The following is a 22,351-nucleotide window of genomic DNA, read 5'->3' on the forward strand; positions in this document are numbered from 1 at the left end:
TTCAATTCTCGTGACTTGAGAAAGTGTTTATGGTTATCTTCGGGAGTAACTTTAGAGCCGGACCTCTTCTATTTAAGGAGACACATCTTCTTCTTCACCGCAGATTGATGAGAGCCGTCAGCGCTCGAAACCTTTGTGTGGCACGAAAATTGCAAATTCAATGGCGATCTTATTTCATCACCATCCATACCTGTACTTCTCATATTGCGAGATAAGAACCGTCTGCGACGTGCAAATTGTAGAGCGTCTGTATATCATTACCATTCATAGTAAACCATTCATCAGTTATCTCAATCATTGAAGGAAAGTAAAACCATGAATTCCTTGTCTCCTTTCATGAAGACAAATGGTCCATTCCTGACAAACTAGTCTTCGATCGAACATCCGGAGATGGTTTACCTTGAGAACTAGAAGTCGCAAAAATTGTACCACCATGCAGTTAAGTATACAATATTCCTACCCATTACTTGCCACAGAAGACCCACTTCAAGGGATAAAAGAACCAGACAGATAGATCACTCCCACCAAATCATAACAGGCATTACAGACAATTTGGTAAACCAAACGAGTCACAACATACGCACCTTTATACCAGGGAGGGACAAACCTACATGAGATCAACAAGATATGTATAGACACAAGTAAAACCGGGGACCAAGCAATGCAGCAAAAACGGCAAGTTAGAAATTGCGAATAGGGAGCGTGCAAATAAGTTAATGAGCTAATGAACAGCATTGGAGAACGGCCTTATCTATAATAAGTATCCCAATCAAATTTGGGACATGAGAACACCTCGTAATCGATAGGCCCATCTATGACACTGTCAATAGATTGTATGCCTTCCAACAGGGCTGGCTGAAAATTATCGCCATCGGACGGCAACAACTTATACACTACTAACATTCCAAGCGTAAATATGGCTTGCAGCTTTGTGGAGTCTCCTTGGACTGAAAAGTACAAGAGCATTGCAAGGAGAAAGAGATCGACACAAAGTCGCATGATGCTCAACACGGAGTCCATTAACCTCCCGTCGTTGCCAGCAGGAAACCCCCGAACTCTATAAACAAATAGAAAGTTGTACTTGTCAACCACATATCTGTACCCGAAATAGATCGCACCGACAGGGACCACGAGAGGAGCGAATGAGGAATATATCATGGTCAGGGCAAATATCGTCAAATTAAATGCATAATACTGAGCAAAGTCGAACGTCTGCTTTGGCACCGGTGAGGCTCCATTGGTCGGATATTCAGTAAGATCCTGGCCGGGTAGGTCGACAGCACTGAATCTAGGGGTGTCATAAACAGTTTCAGAGACGAGGGGTCTCCGAAGACTATTTGTTTCCTGCTGTTCGAGGGGACGATCCTCACTTTGCTCAGGAACCAGCTGAAGCATGTCATTCTTCCGAAGCTTCTGAATCTTCTTCTTTATCCAAGGGATAGGAGCCAACAAATCGTAAGATATTCCCAAGAATGTGCTGGCGATAAGAAATGCTAGAGAGGATAGGCATGATCTTGATAAAAAAGATGCGCTAAGGTACTGCTCAATCCTCTTACAGTCTTCTCCGTCCAGATAGCACCTGCCCATGCGAAGGAGAGCACTTTCTAGTGACGATTCCACCAGACCCCTCAAGAGGATGAGATTAACAAGGAAGAAGCACACCATCTTCAGAAGGGCTGCTTTCTGCTCTCCAGACATGGTGAGATGCCTCTCAAACTTGGAGAGATGAGAAAGCACAGATGGTATAATTATGTACATACTCACAAAGATGATGACATTCGGCAAGAACTGAAAAACAACTGAAGCAAGCCAGCTCGAGCTCTGCACCCAGGCCAACCATGACTGAGCATTATCCATGGCTTCCGCATTGATGATTCGCCCAGCACTGTTTATGGCACTGATGACAGCTAGAGGGGAACTGAAGAACACTAACATCAAGAGCAAGCACGTATTCACAAGTACCCTCCGCAGTCTCAGAGAGAACTTTGTCAACCCCAAGTGATTCCAATATATGTCCGTAGCCAACGGTGCTCGCTCAACTTTCCACTGGTTCCTCTGCAGGCGCAACTCCATGACTGAAAAGAACTTCCCAATTCTCCTCTTCTTCTCGCTTCTGAAATCCTGAACAGCCTTATTTGCTGTGTACACATCCTTAAACATCACAAATGCAACACCAGCACCGGGTGCACGCCCTTCTTTATAAGCTGCAAGGTCAGTCTCCAGTTCAGCTCTCAATTCCTGCAACCTTCTCAACTTATCCTCATCCGTGTAACCTAATCTATCAGCCACCTGATCCCAACCATGCTTTACGTGCTTCCACATCCAAACAGCCCTAACCCTCACTCCCTCCCAAAAATCACCCCCATGTTCCAAATCTTCACCATCTCCAGGTAAAAGCCTTGAGTCCATCCTCGCAACCAACCAAGAAATCTCATCCCTTACTCTAACCAGTTCCAAGGCCAAATCATCCAATGCAGACAAATCCATAGGTAATATTAACTTATAAAGCTTCCCCGGATACTTGTGCTGAAAATATTCCTGCAATTCTTGGCTATCAACCCCCAGGGTCTTTGGCAAACCTTGCACCATAACGGTAAATATAGCACTCGAACTCGTGCCCGGATAACTCGGGTTCCCATTTCCATCCCTAAATCTAGTAACCCTCAATCTTCCCTCAATTGCATTAATACCGAAATGCACCAAAACGACAACAATGACCACAAAGAAGAAGTGCACCCAAAGCAATCCCGAACCTTTCGTGATGTGGCTGATCGTCATCTTTGAGAACTGATCATTCAACACCGCGTCTCCGCAGTAGAGATTAATCGGCAAAAGTACAAAGACCGACAGGATGGCGATTAATAGCAGAAGGCTGCAGCTCCCGCCTTCGATGATCAGGAACTGCGCGGCGTCAGCCCCGCAGTGCCGCGCAATCTCGCGGCCCGTGGCGTGCCACACCGCGAGGAGCTTCGTGGCGAGCGCCGCAGGGCCGGGCATGCGGCGGTGGTCGCTGCGGAGCTTGAGGAAGAGGAAGATGAACACGCAGCAGAATGCGCCGATGGCGGAGATATTGAGCAGGTACTGGATGCTTCCGTACCACGCGTCCGCCCCCTCGCCGTCGCCGGAGGCGGATGGAGACGGTGGAGGGGCCAGCATATCGGCCATCGGGGGCGTCGCCAATGGGAGGAGAGGTGGGCCCACCGAGTCTTGGGCGAATTAGGGCTTGGAGGGGAAGGCGAGTCCGGCAAATCTAGGGCTTTCGCGGTACGAACAGAGATGGTGAAGTCCTCGATTCATGTGATGGGTTGGGAGAGTTGGATATTGAGGAATTTTAGGGCTTTTGGAGTGGAAATTGAAGGAGAAGATGGAGACGCTGAGAAGTGAATAGGAGGAGAGCTCGTGTGCTGGTGTTGGCCCCGTGCGACAAGGAAGACGACCGAGAAGAGGGAACCCCCAGGGAAGATTCGCATAATTACGTGTTCGCTACGGAGTTCAAAGAAAATTTTCATTTACGCCCCCCGGCCTCGACGCATTGTTTGTTGCTATCTTCTCGCGGGAAGGTTCGGATAATTACGCTTTGGAGACGGAGTTTAAGGAAAGTTTTCATTTACACCCCTAGACTCGACGCGTTCTTGTCATCGTCGTCGTCTTGGGTAGGGACGAGTATGGTTTCAAGGTAGAACCGAGAACCAAACCTATGATTCCAGTCCGGTTCCAGGTTCTAGTGAAATAGGGTCCGATTCCCGATTCCGTATTTTGAGGAACCGCTTCCGATTCCCTATTCTCTATGGAACCGGAATTGGAACAAGAAGCGGAACCGGAATCGGCGTTTTGTATATGTGTCATAGAAATTAGGAATGTGATCTTGAAACCACTCGAACTTTTTTAACAAACTAAACTGAAGAGGGAGCGAAGTGCTCTGAAGTTGGTGGAGGAAAAGAAAGGCCAAGCTAAACGCGAAACAAGTTTATAAGAACAAGCTAAAAAAATTGAAAACTTGAGCTTGAGAAAATTTCAAAAAGGTATTGTACATGTGACATGCTAGTATATTGCAAATACTTTGAATTCTCTAAGTCTCATGTTTTATAATTCACAATCTTGCACTTTGGTAATGTACTGGCTTTTTTTTATCAACTGCTAATCCCTCTCTTTGATTAAAAATGATTATGTAGATGTTGGAGCTACTTTTCTTAAGTGTTTTTAGTAAAATTACGGGTTCCCGGGTACCCTGGAATCATACCCTATAACTTGTGATAGGGTAGGTTTCAGGTTCTAGGGTGCATAGGGTAGGTTGTAGGCTCCAAAAAATGAGGAACTTATACTAGCGGGTAGGTTCCAAGTTCTAGGTGGAACCTATCCGGAACTTGAAACCGTTCACCCCTAGTCTCGGGCATAATGTAATCGGGGCTAATTCCTTGGAAAAGGACCGACTTCTGACCTGGACTTTTTTGTCTCGTAAAAAATTCACCAACTGTGATTCGAGTATCAAATCTGGCCCTACTTAATTGGGAACCGTTAATTGTCTAACGTGGCAATTTCACGTCATCAATAAATCCATGTAGCTTGCTAATATGGATTTAAGGCACTATTCACAAACTTTTTAGCACTGAATTCGAAATTGTTCATCCGCTTCACCTTGATCACGGCTTGAAGGACGATGGTTAAGTTGTTCGTCGCCTCCTTCATTTCACGGTTTCACTGGAATCCAAAGATGTGTATTACCACCCATGGAGAGATGCCATGGACGAGATTCGTCAAGTTCATAACTAGAGCCTTTTTTATAACGAGCCCAACCTCCCTGAAGTTTCAAAACAGTTGTCCTTCAACCCGTGACCAAGTTGAAGCGGATAAATAACTTCAGATTCCTTATTAAGAAGATGATGAATAGTATCTTAAATCCACGTCGGTAAGCCATGTGGATATATTGATGACGTAGAATTGTCATGTTGCATAACTAATAGTTTCAATGGAGGAGACTCAAGTTAAAGTTAGATGATTTTTTGTAGAACAAAAAAAAGTTGGGGCTAAAATAATCATTGGGCCTCAAATCCCCATCCCCACAAGAAAAGTGTCAAAAAAGTCATAAACCTATTGTATTAATACTAATTCAGTCATAAATCTTTTTTTGATGCCAATTTAGTCCTAAACCTTTTATATTGATGCCAATTAAGTCCTAAACCTTTTATTAGTGTCAATTCGGTCCTAAACCTTTTACAATAGTGCCAATTTAGTCCTAAAAATTTTACATTTTTGCCAATTGAGTCAATTCGGCCAATTTTGATTGGAAATCACTGGTATGGACGTCAATTATCCTACGTGGCACAGTTGGCGCTAACGTGGATATTTTTTTAATATTTTTTTGATATTTTAAATAATTTTTAAAAATAATTTTGAAAAAAACAAAAAAAAATGCTTAAAATATTATTTAAAATATTAAAATAATATTAAAAAATATCCAAGTTAGCGTTAGCCGTACCATGGAGGACAATCGATATCCACGTCAGCGATTTTCGGTCAAAATTGACCGGATTAACTCAATTGGTATACATATAAAAGATTTAGGACTAAATTGGCAACAATACAAAAGGTTTATGACTAAATTAACACCAATAAAAGGTTTAGGACTTAATTGGCACAAATACAAAAGGTTTAAGACTAAATTGGCATCAAAAAAAGGTTTAGGACTGAATTGGTACTAATACAATAGGTTTAAGACTTTTTTGACACTTCTCCCCCATCCCCACCCCACGTTTCTTCTTCTTTGGGCCATAACAAACAAGCTAAAAGCCCAAACCACAGCTTGGAGGAATTCGTTGAGGTTCCAGTTTTATCAAGTATCAACAGTAGCATATGGACCGCGGTACATGCACTTCATAACCATTGGAAGCATTTGTCGGAAAGAGTCATTAATTCCATAAAATTTCACCGGCAATGTTATTGCCGCGTGACAAGGAAGCAATTTCACGTGAATTTTCTGATCTCAACGTGTGTGGTCAGTTTAAGGATTCGAGAGACACACCACTGTTGTAGCCAGACATTTTCAATCTTGTCACTCGCGGCTCAAAGCCTCGCTAAAGAGGCCGACCGGGGGCGCGGCCTATCAAGGAATAAACTCCAAGAGAGACTGCAGCCTCTGAAAGGCTCGACCGACCGACCGACCGGCAGGACCAAACCTTGGGACCTAAAACACACACAGACCAAAATCTTTTGAAATTCCCCGTGTTTTTTTTATGTTACCGACACGTTGTTGACCACCTCCAACGGGGTCTAGACCACGAAAGTGATGCATAAAACTTTGCGGTTAAGCAAAAGTCAAATACAGACACAATCTCCTTCAGCTCAAATAATTTTTTTTCCCATTTTTCTTTAATGAACTTTGCTCTCTTTTTCGTCCACCATGACTCTCTTTTACTTGCACACTAAGCAAGCACCAATGCCCAATAAACTTTTGTGGAGATGACGATTTAAATATGGAACGAATTGACAGAATACTAGTGCCCACTTTGAGCTTGGGAGATTAAGATAGGTAGGTGACCACTAGGGGCTTCTTCTTTTACTCCATCCCCCCTCTCGACGGCAACGTCTACATGATTGGCGTAGCTAGGCGGTCAGCCGTAGCAATATTTATTTGATGCATATCGTAGTTCGTAATAATCACCGATGTACTGTGGCTGCAAAATGTTCGGTTCGAGTCATATACATTACTCGTGGAATCCCTACTCCAGAGTCGAGATTCCGGGAAAGGCAAGCTCGTTGTCGGCATCCTCGATCCGTGTCCCGACGCGAACGGGGCTCCCTATGTGTCAAGTTTGGCCATTACTTGACCATTCGAGAACAGGTACGTGGCAGACAAGGCAAGAGAGCCTAAAAATCATGTGTGCATTCATTTCTAGAAAGTCAACGCGTTTTGACTTTTTAGATTCTACCTTTTGTAATTACACACACGTATATGTAATTTCAGCATTTTTTTTTTTTTGGGGGGTGTGGGGGTGGTGGTGGTGGTTTGAAAAACTTCCTTTATTAAGCATGTTGTTGACCAGGAAAAAAAGGGAAGAGATCAAAGTTACAGATCGCCGGAAAGCTCCATTCCCATCTTATTCTTAAGAGTCAAATTCATTTGGCTATGCCGAACTTTCGGAAAAATATTTCATAATTAAAAAAAAAAATTGCATATGACTCGGACATTCGACCCCTTACCGAATACGGTGGAAGAAAAGTGTCTTCAATAAACCCAAAAAAAAAAAAAAATGAAAGCATTTCAGACAATGTCATGTCGCCATTACACGACAGACACGAAACGCGGGGCTTCGATAATTCAACATGCGAGCTCGAAAAAAGAAATCCAAGATACTCCTTTTATTATAAAAAAAAAAAATTGGAAGGAAAAATTATGGACAGGTATGCAAAATTTGACCTTCCCGAAGAGGCTACTGATATTTACACAATGCTCGACGTTCAGAAAAAACATATATTAATTTGGCCCAAAAAAAAAACGTATATTAAGAAAATATAACGAAAGGAAAAAAAAAATTAGGGGAAGGTTTTTCAAAATGGGTCTTCTGACGGGTTTCGCACGTAAGCCAATCGAGTCAATACAAGATTGACACAAGGAAGTCGTGGCGGCAGCGAAGGTGCGGGGGTATCTTCCTCTGCTGGTCGGCCGAGGAAATTTAAAACACAAAAAAAAAAGACCGGCCGCCCTCTTTTAGTCTTAATGCGGATCCCGAAGCCACCGGATTTTTTTGACTTAAAACCCAACCTCAATGCAAATTAATTATTTAGCTATTTTATGATTTCGAAGAATCGAAGAATCCTTCTTCTATTTTGTAATTTTTTTTTTACTACGTCGGTTTACATAGCTCGGGAGTCGAACCCCACATTTATGAATTATGATACTAACGTCTCCACCCCCAATTTCTTTACCAGTAAGACCGCATGTCTATTAACCTTTTTTTACGTGCGTGGGATAAAATTAATGAGTTTTTCTTATATGGTCCTTTTTTTAGTCATCTTATTCATTCGGCATCTTGGTTACCAAGTTTGAAACTTATGCTTTCCCAATTTTTTTGGGGTTTGCTCCATAAGTTGTTGGTTCACTAGAAAGCCAAAAGCGATTCGTACGCCTACCGTGCTATTTCCTAATATCAAAGGCCATCGGATTGTGGAGCTATAAGCCCCTCACAAATTGGCATGTCGAAGAAACAAAGTCGAATTCCAGTTGCGAGGCTGATTTCCAATTTAAAAAAAAAAAAGAGTAAATACAAAACGAAAGATTATTATTCGGAACACGCCAAGCGAAATCAAACTCGTGGTACCGTTTTCATCGAGCTGGATCTCGATCAAGTGCGAACGAAGGAGACATGTCTAGACCGATGGTAATTGCCTTCGAGCATGTTCGACGTGTTTTTTATCTTTTGCTTTTTAATACCTTAGGCAATGTTATAATCTATCAATAGAAGTGGATGAAAAGAGGGTTCTTGGTAAAATTAAGCCCTTAATTATTTTATCTCTTTTGTGACATGTTGAATAATTTCTTCCTTTAAATTTTTTTTTTTCCTGGGGCAAGATGGTGACCATGCTACGAATTGCTGTCACACGTGGGTCATGAAATTTTTGCAGTATTCGAACCGACACGCACCAGATCCACAAACTTGTCGCCACTTGCTTAAAGGAATGGGCAGACACGTGTCCAATCGGGGCTTCCGAAATGGACACCTACGTGCGACATTAAATGATCTCTCGCCACCCCCCGCCCGGTCCTCCACCTATTCAAAATAGGTGGTCCCCACAAACACCTCAATTAGCACGCAATCCCTCTAAATCGTTTTTTTACCACATCTTTTTTTTCATTAACCGTTTAAAATTATTTTCGAGTTGGGTGGAGTAAAACTCCCCTCGAATTGGAAATTACAATCACTACATGCGTGCAAAATATGTGATTAATCTTAAGGATATCACATAAAAACTCCATATCTTTCGTATGGAGAGTCTTCGTTCAAAAACTTAAGCCCGTGAATTATAGACCAATAATAATATATCAACCGCTCTGCATTGCACTAAATTCTCGACGTGAGATTTTTTTAACACGTTTCATACGTGCATCTTAATAATACCTAACGGATAATTTGAAGTGCGTCACCGTACACGGGACGAGACATAGGGTGTAAAATACGCACTTAGGAGATTTTTGGTATTTATCGCTATGTGTATAATTATGGTTGATCAGTGCCGGGCATCCTCGTTAATACGATCTATTCCCCGTTCAAGCGGGAAAGGAAGAATTTACACGTGCTGTTTACGTTGGAAGTTGAGCCCATACGCAAATTATCTTCGTACTCATACTGAAAATGGTTCAAATTAAAAAATTTTTTTCTAAAAAGTAATTAAATCCTTCTTCTTCTTCTTTTCTGAAAAATAATGGTCACATCACCTTTTTTTCTTTGTCTTTTTTCAATTCACTCGGAAGTTTCTATTCCCAACCAAACTAGAACAATGCGAGAGCACCGTCCACTCGAATGAGAATGACATCCCACGATCAAAAGAAGTATCAATTTAGATATCCACAACGTCAATGGGGCACGCAACTCGTAGTCATAGGGGCAATTGACCTAAGTTGTGTCGGCATCTTTTTTGGCTTTACCTAACCATGGCACGAACATAAAATTAAAGTTTGACACGCGTTAAGCTTGGCTACTCTAAATTGAATTGCTCGTTCGTGTGTGAGAGAGAGAGAGAGAGTAGGGGCACTAAGTGTACAAATTGTTAACTCTTTTTACCGCTAGGGATCGACGATCCCCACTTCTATTTCCATCTTATATACGGGAGAAAAAGTAAGGAAAATGACACGTCTTACTAAGATCGGGGATATAAGATAAATTAATTAAGGTGACGCGTCTCGTAACTATTGATAATTGAATGTGATCCGCTTGTTTACACGGCGATCTGGAGCCCTCATTGAGCGAAGACAAATGTATATACTCGAGGAACCAACAATAATTTGGGTCGAACATGAGCGACGATGGAAAAAAGACCAGCTTGGAACCCTTTGAATCTTCTTGTACCGAAATTAAGCGTGAAACATTTAAATTAGATGAAAAGGATCTATCTATTATTTGCGCATTCTGCTCGCGCTGTCGTACGAAAATATACCTTAAACAGGGCCTTGTACATTGCATCGCAAATCATGAGACCGCGGGATAAGTAATCGGGTTAAAAATAGGAATCCGTAAACGTCATATGGAATTCCGTGTATCATGAAAACGAGAGAAATGTTTGTGTGCTAACTAATAGATAAAGAACTCTAAATTATGTTATTATGCCAATATGTTATATATTTCCTCATATATGAATGTGTTATAATTAAATAGTAACATGGCAAAAGGATATGAAAACCTTGATAAAAATTGGTTCATTTCTCTTTTTGAGACTGTTTATGGGAAAGATCCCCCATGAATTTTTGGGATTCTGTATGCACTGTAGTGGAGGGTCGCCTTAATGGGAACCACTCTTCTTTTTTAGTAATTAGTTTAGGGAAAAAAAATGATGAACTTTGCAAAAAGCCTACTTCGTTCAAATGATGACATTATCTTAAGATCACGATTAAGTTGAGATAAGATATTGTATTAATTTATCACAGCGAGGAACAACTCGACCTCTTCTTATTGCTTTTCCTCTACGCTAGGGGCAATCGGATTCGGAGTGAATTTAAATTTCAACTGGAGCATGGAACCTACCTTCGTCGAAATCAATCTTCTAGTTTCTAGAACTTGGAATCTAATCTGCGTAATATGGAACTTAGAACTTACCATGTCAATTGATTTCGTGGTCCGCTTGAGAACCGACCAATTTCTTTTTCTTCATTTCACTTTTTTTCTTATTCTCTTCCGTTTCGTTTTTAGTTAAGCAAAACGATAGTGAACACAACTACTAAAACCCCCCTCTCTCAATAGCAACAATCCATAAAAGATGGACAAGTAAACTAAATAATAAAAAGTTCAAAACGCGTAGTCGGTGTTCATTGTTTCCCGATTCCGATTTAGTTCTTGGGTGTTCCCAATTCCACTCTTACTCGGGAATTGGGATCGAATTGCACAACACCGGCTTCACTATTTTTGGATCCAAAAATCGGATCGGTAACCGTGGGAATTAGAACCTAGAACTTAGAACCATAGCCGATTCGGCCCGATTTTCGGTTCTATCTCGAACTCATACTCACTCCTAGTCGAGGCGCACCAATTTATTATACGAGAAACCATGGCTAATCTGGACAAAACATATCCTCTCGAAAATTAATATATCAACGTTCAATAGTATCCATAGATTAACATCGTGTACTTTCGATGATTTCTTCGTTTCCTACAATGATTGTAGGCATTCCGTCGAAAAATACCCGTATCCCACGTGAAAATATCTCGCATCGCTCGTCTACTGGGCTTATACGCTATTTGTATTCCCGTGATTTTCCTTCATCTATCGATTTAAATTTTTATTAGATCGGACGTTCTGCCCCTTTTTCTATGGAAAAAACCACCAAAAAAGGAAGTCGTCAACGGCGTGAAACAAAATAGAAAAAAATGGGTCCCGATATTACAGTTGTAAAATTCTCGTATTATTATATATATTTCTCTGCCACATCATATCGATCCATGGCAGTTTCTCCTTTTTTAATTTTTAATTTTTTCTTTTTTGGAGTGGGGGTTTTTATACGTGGGGCCCCACCGCTGCCCGTATGCATTGCTGGCTTCCGGCCATCCGCTTTGTTCGTTTCTCTTTTATAGCGCGAGATTAAAGAAGGCCTTGTCTGCTGAGACGCACCTTCGACCTCTAGAGAGAGAAAGTGTAGAGAGAGAGAGCTTCGTCGGCTGGTTCAATCACACTGCTTGAGGGACCCCTCCTCCCCCCCTCCCCCCACAAAAAAAGGGGGGGCTCTCTTCGTTTTCTTACGTAGCTTCTATCTTCTTCTTCTTCTTCCGTCGCCAGTCGGGGTCGCGGCCGCCACCGCCGTCCTCCCCGCCGTCCGCGAAAAGAGAGGGAACGGCGGACAAAAAGAGTAAATTTTCGGAAAAAGGAGCGATCGAATTCGCTTGCGGAAAGCGATTGCGCTTTGATTTGGTGGATCTACGGATCTAACGCTCTCGAGCGGTCGCCCACATGCTCTGTCTCTGTTCCTCTTTTTAGATCTCCATCGCTTTCGTCCGGTGTCGATTCAGCCGCAAACCTAAATTTGTACTGTGAGTTGCTCCCTCTTTCTATCTTTCCCCCTTTTCGTTTTTCGCTTGGTCTCGTGTCGTCGCAATTTGAGCGATCGGTGTTCTGGGAGCGGTCGCTTCGGGTCTTTGTCTAGCTGCTGATCTTTCTGGTGGTCTAGTTACTGAATTTTCTGGTGGACCGCCAAATTGCTGTGCTCGAGGATTAGAATGGGGACGGTTGGATTTGACCGACTAGTTGCAGATGTGTTTCGGTTGTGTGTTTCGTTATCTTTTATGATGTCAGTCTCTGTTTCATGGGGCTCTTGGTGGGTTCTCTCTGTTTGAGCTGCAGAAGTCATTGGTCTTGGACGGTAGACCTAAAACTTTCCTATATATATATAGGAGTATTGCTTGCTAGTTGTAGATAGCGGAGGCATCATTTGCGACTAGACTACTGTCAACAAAACTGCAGGATGAATAATTCAATGTTCTTGGTATTTGATTTTGAGTCTGTGAAGCAGTGGATATGACTTGTAAATAATTATGCAGTTTGCAGGTGAGTGGCGGTTGTCAGTTTTGGGTTTGGAGTTGGTGGTGCAGCCGAATTGGATGTGGAGCCAGACTCGGAGGCTCACTTAGGTGAGATGAGGGATGTTATCGAGGTTGTTAAATTTTCTGAGGGCTTGCTGGCGGCCGTCCTCGGACCGTTATGTGCACACGGGTTCGGATTTAGGGGGCCGGCAAGATGGACTTCTTTGGTACAAAGACACTGGGCAGCACTTGAATGGGGACTTCTCAATGGCGGTTGTTCAGGCCAATAATTTGCTCGAAGATCAGAGCCAGATCGAGTCAGGCTCCTTGAGTTTTCTTGACTCAGGTCCTTATGGCACCTTCATTGGAGTGTATGATGGCCATGGTGGACCTGAGACATCGCGTTTCATTAATGATCACCTCTTCCAGAATCTGAAGAGTAAGATAATAAACAATTTTTTTCTATTCAGTCTAAGAAGCATCTTCCAATGAGGCCTAGTCTGTTCTATATTATCTTGATTGGTCCTTTTTGTTATTGGTGATCATTATGTTCTTTGGTGCTCAATTCAGACAATGTTCTTTGTCCATCATTAATCAGCTGCGTTGTCTATGATTTGCAGTGTTTGCAACTGAGCAAGAATCTATGTCCGTAGATGCTATTAGGAAGGCTTACCAAGCAACGGAAGAGGGATTCTTCTCTCTTGTTACTAAACAATGGCCCATGAAGCCCCAGATTGCTGCTGTTGGATCGTGCTGCCTGGTTGGTGTTATTTCTGGTGGGACGCTCTACATTGCCAACTTGGGCGATTCTCGGGCTGTTCTGGGTAGGGCTGTAAAGGCGACCGGCGAGGTCCTCGCCATCCAGCTTTCATCAGAGCATAATGTGTGTATAGAGTCCGTTCGGCAGGAGATGCATTCTTTGCATCCAGATGACTCTCAAATCGTGGTCTTAAAGCATAAAGTATGGCGTGTAAAGGGCCTCATACAGGTACGTCTATTGACTGTAAAGTGGTGAAAAACATTTGTCTTCATTTTTGCCTTTCCCATTTCTGGATTTGGTATTTCCGGATGAGGTGCTGTATGGGGCTACAAAGTCATTAGGTTAGTGAATTTGGGATCCAGGGATGGTCAGCGGGAAAGTTCAATTAGGCATGAACGGTCATCTGAGCTCTGTGGGATGGGAGAAATGGCTTCAGTTTAAATGTTACATCTATACTGTCCAATTGGTGAGCTGCTTGACGTGACTGAAATTGAGTAGTAGTTAAAGTGAATAGTTGCTGATTCATGATGATACATCTGAATGTTTTGACCTTCAATGACTGTAATTTTTTATTTTTTTGCCATACTTCAATAACTGTAATTAGGTTTCTCACTTATTGTGAAGATTGGCGTGGGATGTAATGTGCGTTTGTGTGACATTCCTCTCTTTGGAGGGGACATAAAAGCTCATAGCCCCAAATGGAGCTATTAAAGAGAGACTATAAATTTTCCGTCAAAGCGTTTACGGCCTCAGTACTACCTTTGAAATCGGAACCAGGAAAATAGTGTATCAGTGACATTGGGAGCATGAAACGTGAATGATAATTGTTTTATTTGTACTTTGTTGTCAACTCTAGAGTTGTTCGAGGGGGTTTGTCATTTCGTTTTTCTTCCTATTCTCCTAGTCAACGCTAAGTGAAAGAAAAGGTGTGGACAAGCTCTTGATTTAAGATCGCAATTGGTCGTGGTTTTAGAAAGATTTCTTACCAGGAGTAGTTCATGTGATGGGTATGCTAAGTGGTACAGTAACGGGACCTTCTATCTGTGCCTTGGATCTATTTCAATTTTGTGATTTTTCTACTTGAATTGTGAAAAAAATTATTTGTTTTGCTTTCAAGATGATTTGTTTAAGCTGTAGAAGTTCCACTGCACCAAAATTCACTGTCAAAATTAAATTGTTCTGGTCATTTTTTTCTTTCTTCCTTGAAAGATGTAGTCTTGATTTTAGGTTGACAAACTTATTTCTGCAGGTTTCTAGATCCATTGGTGATGTGTATCTGAAGAAGGCTGAGTTCAACAGGGCGCCTTTATATTCCAAGTTTCGCCTTCGCGAACCTTTTAGAAGGCCAATTTTAAGTTCTGATCCATCTATATCAGTGCATGATCTCCAGCCTCTTGATCAGTTTGTGATATTTGCTTCTGATGGACTGTGGGAGCACCTTAACAACCAAGAAGCAGTTGATATAGTTCAAAATCATCCCCGTAATGTAAGATTTTCCTGCAGAGACTTTTCTCTTTTTAAGTGAGCTCCCCAGTCCTGCTCATTCCCTGTCTCTCTTTCATTTTCAGTAACTAGTAAGAGTTTCATGCCCTTTCCTATCTGCTTGACATGATCTATTTCTGTGGGAATCGAGATCATTGAAATGCTAGGCGTGAGGCTTCAGTTTACATAGTGCATGCAATTTTTGGTGTTGCTAATTTCCATGCCCATGCATCTTCTCGATGTTTTAACTTTGAGACTGATAGGTGTGGTGGGATCGTGGGTGGAAAACACCTGTTTGATGTCTTGGAGAATATACACTACTTTGGATACCTGAGTGCTGCTTGATTTTACCTGTAGGACTTGCTCCAACATTGAAATGCTATAGATCTAATGTGACTGTTATCCACTTGCTTCCATCCAGGGAATTGCTCGGAGGCTTGTGAAAGCTGCCTTGCAGGAAGCGGCGAAGAAAAGAGAGATGAGGTACTCCGACTTGAAGAAAATTGACCGTGGTGTCCGCAGACATTTCCACGACGACATCACAGTCATTGTTGTATTTCTCGACTCGAATTTAGTCAGCAGAGCCAGCTCAACCAAAGGACCCACCGTGTCCTTGAGAGGGGGAGGTATACCTGCAAAAACTCTGGCCCCCTGTGCAACACCAGTGGAAGTTTAGTGTTGCCTAATGAAGCTGCTAAACCGATGCTACTAGGATTTACTGTAACAATCAACTCGTTGAATCTGAGAGATTGGGAAGGTGCGGCTCATTATTAATTCTTTAATGTAGAATGTAACATTTTACCCGGGACTTGTATTTTATGTCAGCTTACTTGATCACAATGATGGGAAGAATCATGGGGGGAAAGCTTCAAAAGTGACAGCAAAGATTTTTGTGGGCAACTCTTTTGACTTGCATCTGTTCTCCCCTCTAGTGATCTAATTTTTGCATTCTGTAATACCCTTAATCCAAGCACTTTTGGAGTAGTTTACAGTGGCGAACGGCATAAAGATCGGTATAAAAATTCGGTCCTGAAATGAAGTTATGCTTACCAGGGTGCAAAAGAAAAGGCATCTCCAACTATTATGTTTATTGCGAATCTTCTGTCGAGTAGTTGAACTCTGCTGCGCAGATGCTAAGAGTCATAGTGGGGTGTAAAAGTATGAACTCTGCTGAGGTTTCAATGCTTTCCTGTGAAATTTTTGTCTCGTGAATAGGGTCGATGTATTTGGACTAACATAGTCATCGAATGGCATTAGGCCAGCGAGCGGGATCCATCACAATCGGACCTTTATTTTCATCCGGTCGTGACATATCGGGTCAACGCAAGATCTCACTTACATGGCCTCTGATGCAAACTGCTAGCCTTTGTTGGCATGCCTAATTTTCCAGCTTACTCATTGGCCTGGTCCTAGCACTTTTGAAGTTGATGGTGATATAAGGGTGGATACAAGGAGTCCAGTTTGGCAACATTGCCTTGAAGATGATGGTTCCATAGACCCGTTGACAGCGGCTACCTTGGCGAGGAAATTGCCAGTCTGCTTGTCTAGTAATGTCATTCGGGTGAAGGTGGAAAGTTTGAAAGGGGTGTTGTGAACAATGAATGAATTTCCAAGGCCACATCTACTTCACACTTGGTGCCGCCTACCTTAGATCTGTTACATAAGTAAAATCCGGTAATTTCGAACTCGAGAGGCCAGAGGTCCTCGAGATTGTGCAACCGTTAACTACTTCTCCTCTTCTATTCCTCTTAAACTGCATTTGTCGAAGTCGATGCTGAGGTTGTCGGCATCCAAACACCTCAAGCTCGTGGACTGGAATGAGAGGCTGTCCATTTCCACGTGGAATATCTGATACCCGACCCCATCGATGCTGAAGCTCTGAGAAGTCTCACGGTCCATCGATCTGCGAGGCCCGCTGCGGGCTGTCGGTTTAAGAGAGTTGCTGTCGGTCACGCGAAGTCCTTCTTCTAGTTCTTGCCACACTTGGGTCATCGTAGGGCGCTGTTTTGGCGATTTCACCACGCACCTCAGAGCAAGCTGACCCATCTTCAACATCACCTCCATGTTGCACGGTTGTGAGAGGAGATTGGCATCCAATATTCCTGTCACGTCTCCTCTTTCTAAGCTTGGTCTGGCCTGCACTCAAACGACGACATGGTGTTAACTCCCTAAGAGACAATGTATTCAGTTAGCTAGCGTAGGTCGCGCCGTGTGAATCTCCGGTAATCCCTTCAAGTCGTGTCGAAGTTGTCCTACCGATCGGTCAGTGTATTCAGGGGCAAGAATCGCACACATCCAAAATGACTGAATCGCGACGGAAGCACGATAGCCGAATGGCCGACCTAGCTACACAGATGTGCATGGACACATTCTGGCTATTTAATGTCTGAAAGTCCATTCTTATGTGCGAGAACTGTAAATCTTGCTCGACTTGTAGGGGACCGACACGCACACTATGCGAGCAACTTCATGTGTGCGTGGACCGAATGATAGGATCGCCGAATCGGACACCTTAATGGCAGACATATAATGATAATACAGTATGAAGAGACTAATATCCTTACCCATTCTATAATATGATACCTAGAGTTGTTCCTTCCGGTGTCAACGGCAGGCCGGGCAGCGACCAGTTGCAGAAGTATCACGCCGAAACTGTAGACGTCGCTGAACGGAGTCAAATGGAAGCTGGAACAATATGCAGGGTCGAGGTATCCCGGTGTCCCTTTGATCTGACTACTGACGTGCGACTGATCCTCGATCGGCCCCGACTTGACGAGCCCGAAATCCGAAACCTTGGCTTCAAACCCTTCTCCTATGAGGATGTTGCTCGGTTTCAGATCGCGGTGGATGATGCTCGGCTTGACCTCTTCGTGCAAATGAGCAATGCCTGCAAAATTTGGAGCATATCAGCAACAGAACCCTCGTCTCCTCACATGCCTTATTTATCCATGTGAAAAATGAATTGAGTGGAAGAGTGGAAGCTACCTTTAGCTGCTCCAATGGCTAGGTTGACTCTCTGCCTCCATGTCAAGACCCTCCCTCTTCTCCCTATTTATGGCCAAAGAAGGAAGGAAAGATTCTCAGTTTTCTCCCTTTTCATATATTATATAGGAAAATGTTTTCTGATAGTACTGTTGGAAACGGTACAATCTCAATCGAAGATTCACACACCATCAGCATGTATTTTGCATAAAGCATTCATTGATCGGGAGATCGTGTGATTAGAAATAACCGACACTACTGTTAAACTGTCAGGCTAGTAGCTTCCTATAATATAACATCATTTCAAACTTACCCATGATGTACTCAAGCAATGAACCGTTGGGCACATACTCATAAACCAGCATCTTAGCTTCTCTTGCTCCTGTACAATCACATGTTCAATCAGATTTTTTTTTTTCACTTCCGAGGCTTATGCCCGTCGAAACATGGAAATTTAACATAAAGAGTATGTAAATTCCATTACCGAGCGACGTGGGATATTTCAATTTTCTTTTTCGAAATTTGAAAATATCAAATTGAGGGCATGTTTTTACCTGGTTCTTCACAAAAACCCACCAAGCTGACAAGGTTCCTGTGCCTAACTTTGGAAAGTAGTCTCACTTCTGTTCAAGAAAAAACTGCAGAATAATCAGCCACCTGAAGATATAATCCTCAAATTGGACCTCAAGAACAAAAACACATAATTCTTCCATATTTTATACTCGGCACAATACGTCGAGAGGCTAAATTACCATTCCTAAATTCTTCGACGCTCTGGTAGGAGTCGGCATGAGGTTTCTTGATGGCTAGCATTCCTTCGTCGTGGAACGTCCCTCTGTAGACATTCCCGAAAGTTCCGGATCCGACCAGGCACTCCTTGCTGAAGTTGTTGGTCGCCCTCACGAGTTCCTCGAGCTGGAACCTTCTCAGCAATATCTTCTCGTCTTCCAAGTTACTTCCAGCTGCAATGTATTGTCATTCGAAGCTCAGACCTTGTTACTAATGAGAGGATATTACGAACAACAAAGGACCCTGAAGCAAAATGATTTCTCATATCGATGCGTGAGTTTCAGCTTTACGAATCATGAATCGGAATTACAATATGATTGTTCACGTTAAGCTTTCGACGCTACAGGCTAAACTTCTTGCTTTAGGGTTCATGTGGTCTCAGTGTCACAACACTGAGAATTTCAAACTGTTCTCCGGTTTGCTTTTCTAGCTTGAAGCACGAATGCGTTGGGAACAGACTTACAAATGAACATGGTAAGACAAATATGAATGCATGTTTTGATTTGTGTTGGACCAAGACACGACACGACGGAACGACACGCTTTAAGCCTTCAAGCATCATGCTTAGAAGTGTTTCTAAATCAGAGTTCCAATTCATTTCTCACTGCCCTTCATTATCTTTCTTCGTCTTATTCCGTTCTCCGTCGACACTGTTTTCTTCTTGGGAATGTTTCCGACTGTGACACGGAATCACTGACCTTTGCTTGTCGTCCATCGACGGCAGCGCCGCGTGATGGCGGGGAGCAGCTTCCTCCTGAAGAAGAAATAAAAGGTGACGCCCGTCAGCAGAACGGACATGGCTATGATCATCACTCCCAACACATTCGTCCAGTGGCTCAGCCCAGGCTTGTCCTGAGCCCGCATCGGGGTCGGCGAAGAACCCGGTGATCCACCCATCCAACCCTGGTGGCGCTGCCGGCTTCACTCCTTCCTCGGATTCTAATTATACTTCCTCGAAACCGAAACCGAGAGCTTGTAGTTTGGCTTGAGGGTGTGATCTTAAATGGATTGCCGGCAGAGAGAGACAACAGCATAATTAAAACGGGACTGTATGTGTCTAACGTTGTCGATAGTCCTTGATGTCTCGTTCTTCCATCATGTCATTATCAGGACAAGCGTGTGCAAGACCTGGTCTTCGTCTTCGGACGGCAAACAGGCCAGACGAACAAGTTTTATTATGAACGAATTTTGAAACTCGGAATCTATTCTAATCGAAAACCACTTCCGACGTCGGGGCCAGACATTGTTCGACGTCTCGATAAGGATCTGCAATGCTCAACGTGACGTAGAATTCAATAGCATATGATAATACTATGATTGTCCAAAAGTCCTAAATCTATTTTATAGGGGCCAATTTAGTCTCAAATCTTTCGATTATGCTAATTTAGTTCTAAATATTTTGACACTTTGCCAATCTAGTTCTCGACCTTTTAACTATATTAATTTAGTTCTAAACCTTTTGAAGTTTTGCCTATTTAGTCCTAAACATATTATTTAGATGATTAACCGGGATGAATGTACTGACAAATTGTCAAAAGGTTTATAGTTAAATTGGAAAATTATCAAAATATTTATGATTAAATTGGCAAATCATCAAAATATTTATGACTAAATTGATAAAACTTTTTAGACAATTTTTTAAATATTATAATATACACGTTGACTAGGTATACATGCCCCGACAATTCTCCTTATGATTTTTCAAATGAGCATACAATTTGTACGTCGTTTGCATCATCATAAGCTCCTTGGACCGTCTTGATTGACATAAAAGAAAAAGGTAGAAAAGAAAGAAAGAAAGAATTAATTTGAGGAGTAGCCATCCGCAACTTAATTTTTTGAGGATTTGGGTTCAGACCGTTCTGTCGTGTTTTTGGATGTTTCGTGAGGGTTGTCTTTTGCTTGGAAGATTCTCCGGAATACCAGGGGGACAAGATGTGGAGGAAGTAGTTTAATTTTCATGAATTTTGCAGCCGAAGTATAAAAAAGATGGTTATAATAAGACAGCTTGGTCCCAACAAAAGCTAACCAATAACTTCAAATAAAATAAAATCCGGCTTTGTCAAATGACATAAATAAAAATTTTGATTTCAATGTAACTCGGATTATGCATAATGCTAAATAAGACTCTAATAAGGGAACAAGGCAAATCCATGAAATTCGCGAGTTCTGATAAAATACTTTTGAGTGACGAACTGAATTAGGGAATCGTCCAAATTTATTTGAAAGTCGGCGTTGGATCCATACTGAGGGCTTCACGAGAAATAATTTTGTGATGGCGTTCACCGTTAGGGTCCGTATTTAAATACTAAACGGCCTTCCACTAACATCTCAACATTTCAAGTCAATTGATAGTGGTCATACAAAACACGATGTCGAAGCCAAGTTTTGCCCCAATTTATTTCATGTGTGAGGCGTGTTGTTGCTAATTCGATTTGCACATGATAGGAGTATTAAAGTATCTTAAATTACTTCTCTACAGGTCTCTCTCTCTCTATGTATTTGTGTGTGTGTGGGGAGGGGCGGGGGTGTTTTATCCTCTCCATCTATTTAGGTTAAGCTTTTAAAATAATTGACAAATGATCTCACAAAATTTTTCGAAGTATAAGAGTAGGAGGTCCTAATTCGATATAAATTGCCACGCTTAATTTTAAGCCCTCTGGTCTATCTGTGAGGGTACGTGTTAAATTATTCAAATAAGCTATTGTCCCACAAAATTGTATAGAGATGCGAATCGAACATGAGACTAAGGCTCCATTTATTTCCCCAAAAATGAATGATTTAGAAAATTTTTCCTAACCACAAAAATATTTAGACATGAATCGTTCTTGATAATAAAAATATTTTTTATTGGCTAAAAAGATCAAGCGATACAGGCGATCATTTTCAGAAAAATACAAGCAAAGCCTAAATGCTTTTTGGGAAGTTCCCATCATTATTCTTTTTCCAAAAATAAGGCCGAATTGAGTTTTCGAAAAGGAAAACGATAATTGTTCACAGGACTCATGCTGCTGCTGCTTCTTCTTCTTCTTTCTGTGCGATAGAAACCTTCAGTCTCCCGGGCACATAGTCAACCATCGGCATCAAGAAGAACAAGTCTGGACAAGTCGAAGAAACTCGAGATTCATTCGGATGTCAAATTCTCTACGGCTTCCCTGAATCTCTCTGGCTGTCTAATTTCTTTGGGAATTCCAGAGAGTTAATCAGGGTCTCCTCTCCATCCTTGGTGAAGGTTAACTGGGTCACCTCACTCGAGAAGGGAGATTTCTCTCCCTTAGGGGACTTCGCGGCCTGTCCGTTTGTTATATAGTGATGGCGGGCTCCACGGATACGTTCTTTATTTTAACGTGTCGGTGCTCGCATGTCCTACATCCTTAATTGCCAAACAAATATTTTTCTTTCATGTAAGACAAGGAGTACCGCGAAATTTTAGTTCCCAGAGTTCATATGAAGTAGTTTTAGCACTTGCTCATCTCCTCTCTCTAGCTGTCTAATTTCTTTGGGAACTCCAGATGATTATAAAGGAGAAAACAAAGGGTGAAAGTGGTTTTTGAGATTTTTTCTTTTGAAATTTTCAATTGAACTTGCTAATCATTCTGGAGTAGTTGGTAGGGGTGAT

The 22,351-nt window shown here is 42.2% G+C and overlaps 3 protein-coding genes across 5 annotated transcripts; 1 reads left to right on the forward strand and 2 right to left on the reverse strand.

Moving 5' to 3' along the window:
- Positions 1 to 662: 662 nt before the first annotated feature.
- On the reverse strand, positions 663 to 3,498 carry LOC115736495 (CSC1-like protein At4g35870). The gene has a single exon (XM_030668223.2). It carries the CDS (start codon positions 3,163 to 3,165, stop codon positions 748 to 750), a length of 2,418 nt encoding a protein of 805 aa, XP_030524083.1. The 5' UTR covers positions 3,166 to 3,498; the 3' UTR covers positions 663 to 747.
- An 8,419-nt stretch (positions 3,499 to 11,917) lies between these two features.
- On the forward strand, positions 11,918 to 15,876 carry LOC115736312 (probable protein phosphatase 2C 60). Of its 3 annotated transcripts, none has more exons than XM_030667945.2 (5): positions 11,918 to 12,230; positions 12,738 to 13,158; positions 13,340 to 13,707; positions 14,729 to 14,965; positions 15,383 to 15,876. In XM_030667945.2, exons 2-5 carry the CDS (start codon positions 12,840 to 12,842, stop codon positions 15,635 to 15,637), a joined length of 1,179 nt encoding a protein of 392 aa, XP_030523805.1. In that variant the 5' UTR covers positions 11,918 to 12,230; positions 12,738 to 12,839; the 3' UTR covers positions 15,638 to 15,876. The 3 variants fall into 3 exon arrangements, with proteins under 3 accessions (XP_030523805.1, XP_030523806.1, XP_048128587.1); XM_030667946.2 differs by having other exon boundaries at positions 12,745 to 13,158; XM_048272630.1 differs by having other exon boundaries at positions 15,319 to 15,496.
- Positions 15,877 to 16,581: 705 nt separating this feature from the next.
- LOC115736455 (probable serine/threonine-protein kinase PBL11) lies at positions 16,582 to 19,687 on the reverse strand. Its single transcript, XM_030668172.2, has 7 exons — positions 19,431 to 19,687; positions 18,696 to 18,905; positions 18,498 to 18,566; positions 18,257 to 18,325; positions 17,947 to 18,009; positions 17,526 to 17,848; positions 16,582 to 17,097 (listed from the first exon to the last, which is right to left on the reverse strand). Exons 1-7 carry the CDS (start codon positions 19,627 to 19,629, stop codon positions 16,687 to 16,689), a joined length of 1,344 nt encoding a protein of 447 aa, XP_030524032.1. The 5' UTR covers positions 19,630 to 19,687; the 3' UTR covers positions 16,582 to 16,686.
- Positions 19,688 to 22,351: the final 2,664 nt, after the last annotated feature.

The sequence above is a fragment of the Rhodamnia argentea genome, chromosome 11 (genome assembly GCF_020921035.1).
Source record: "Rhodamnia argentea isolate NSW1041297 chromosome 11, ASM2092103v1, whole genome shotgun sequence".
Taxonomy (NCBI): domain Eukaryota; kingdom Viridiplantae; phylum Streptophyta; class Magnoliopsida; order Myrtales; family Myrtaceae; genus Rhodamnia; species Rhodamnia argentea.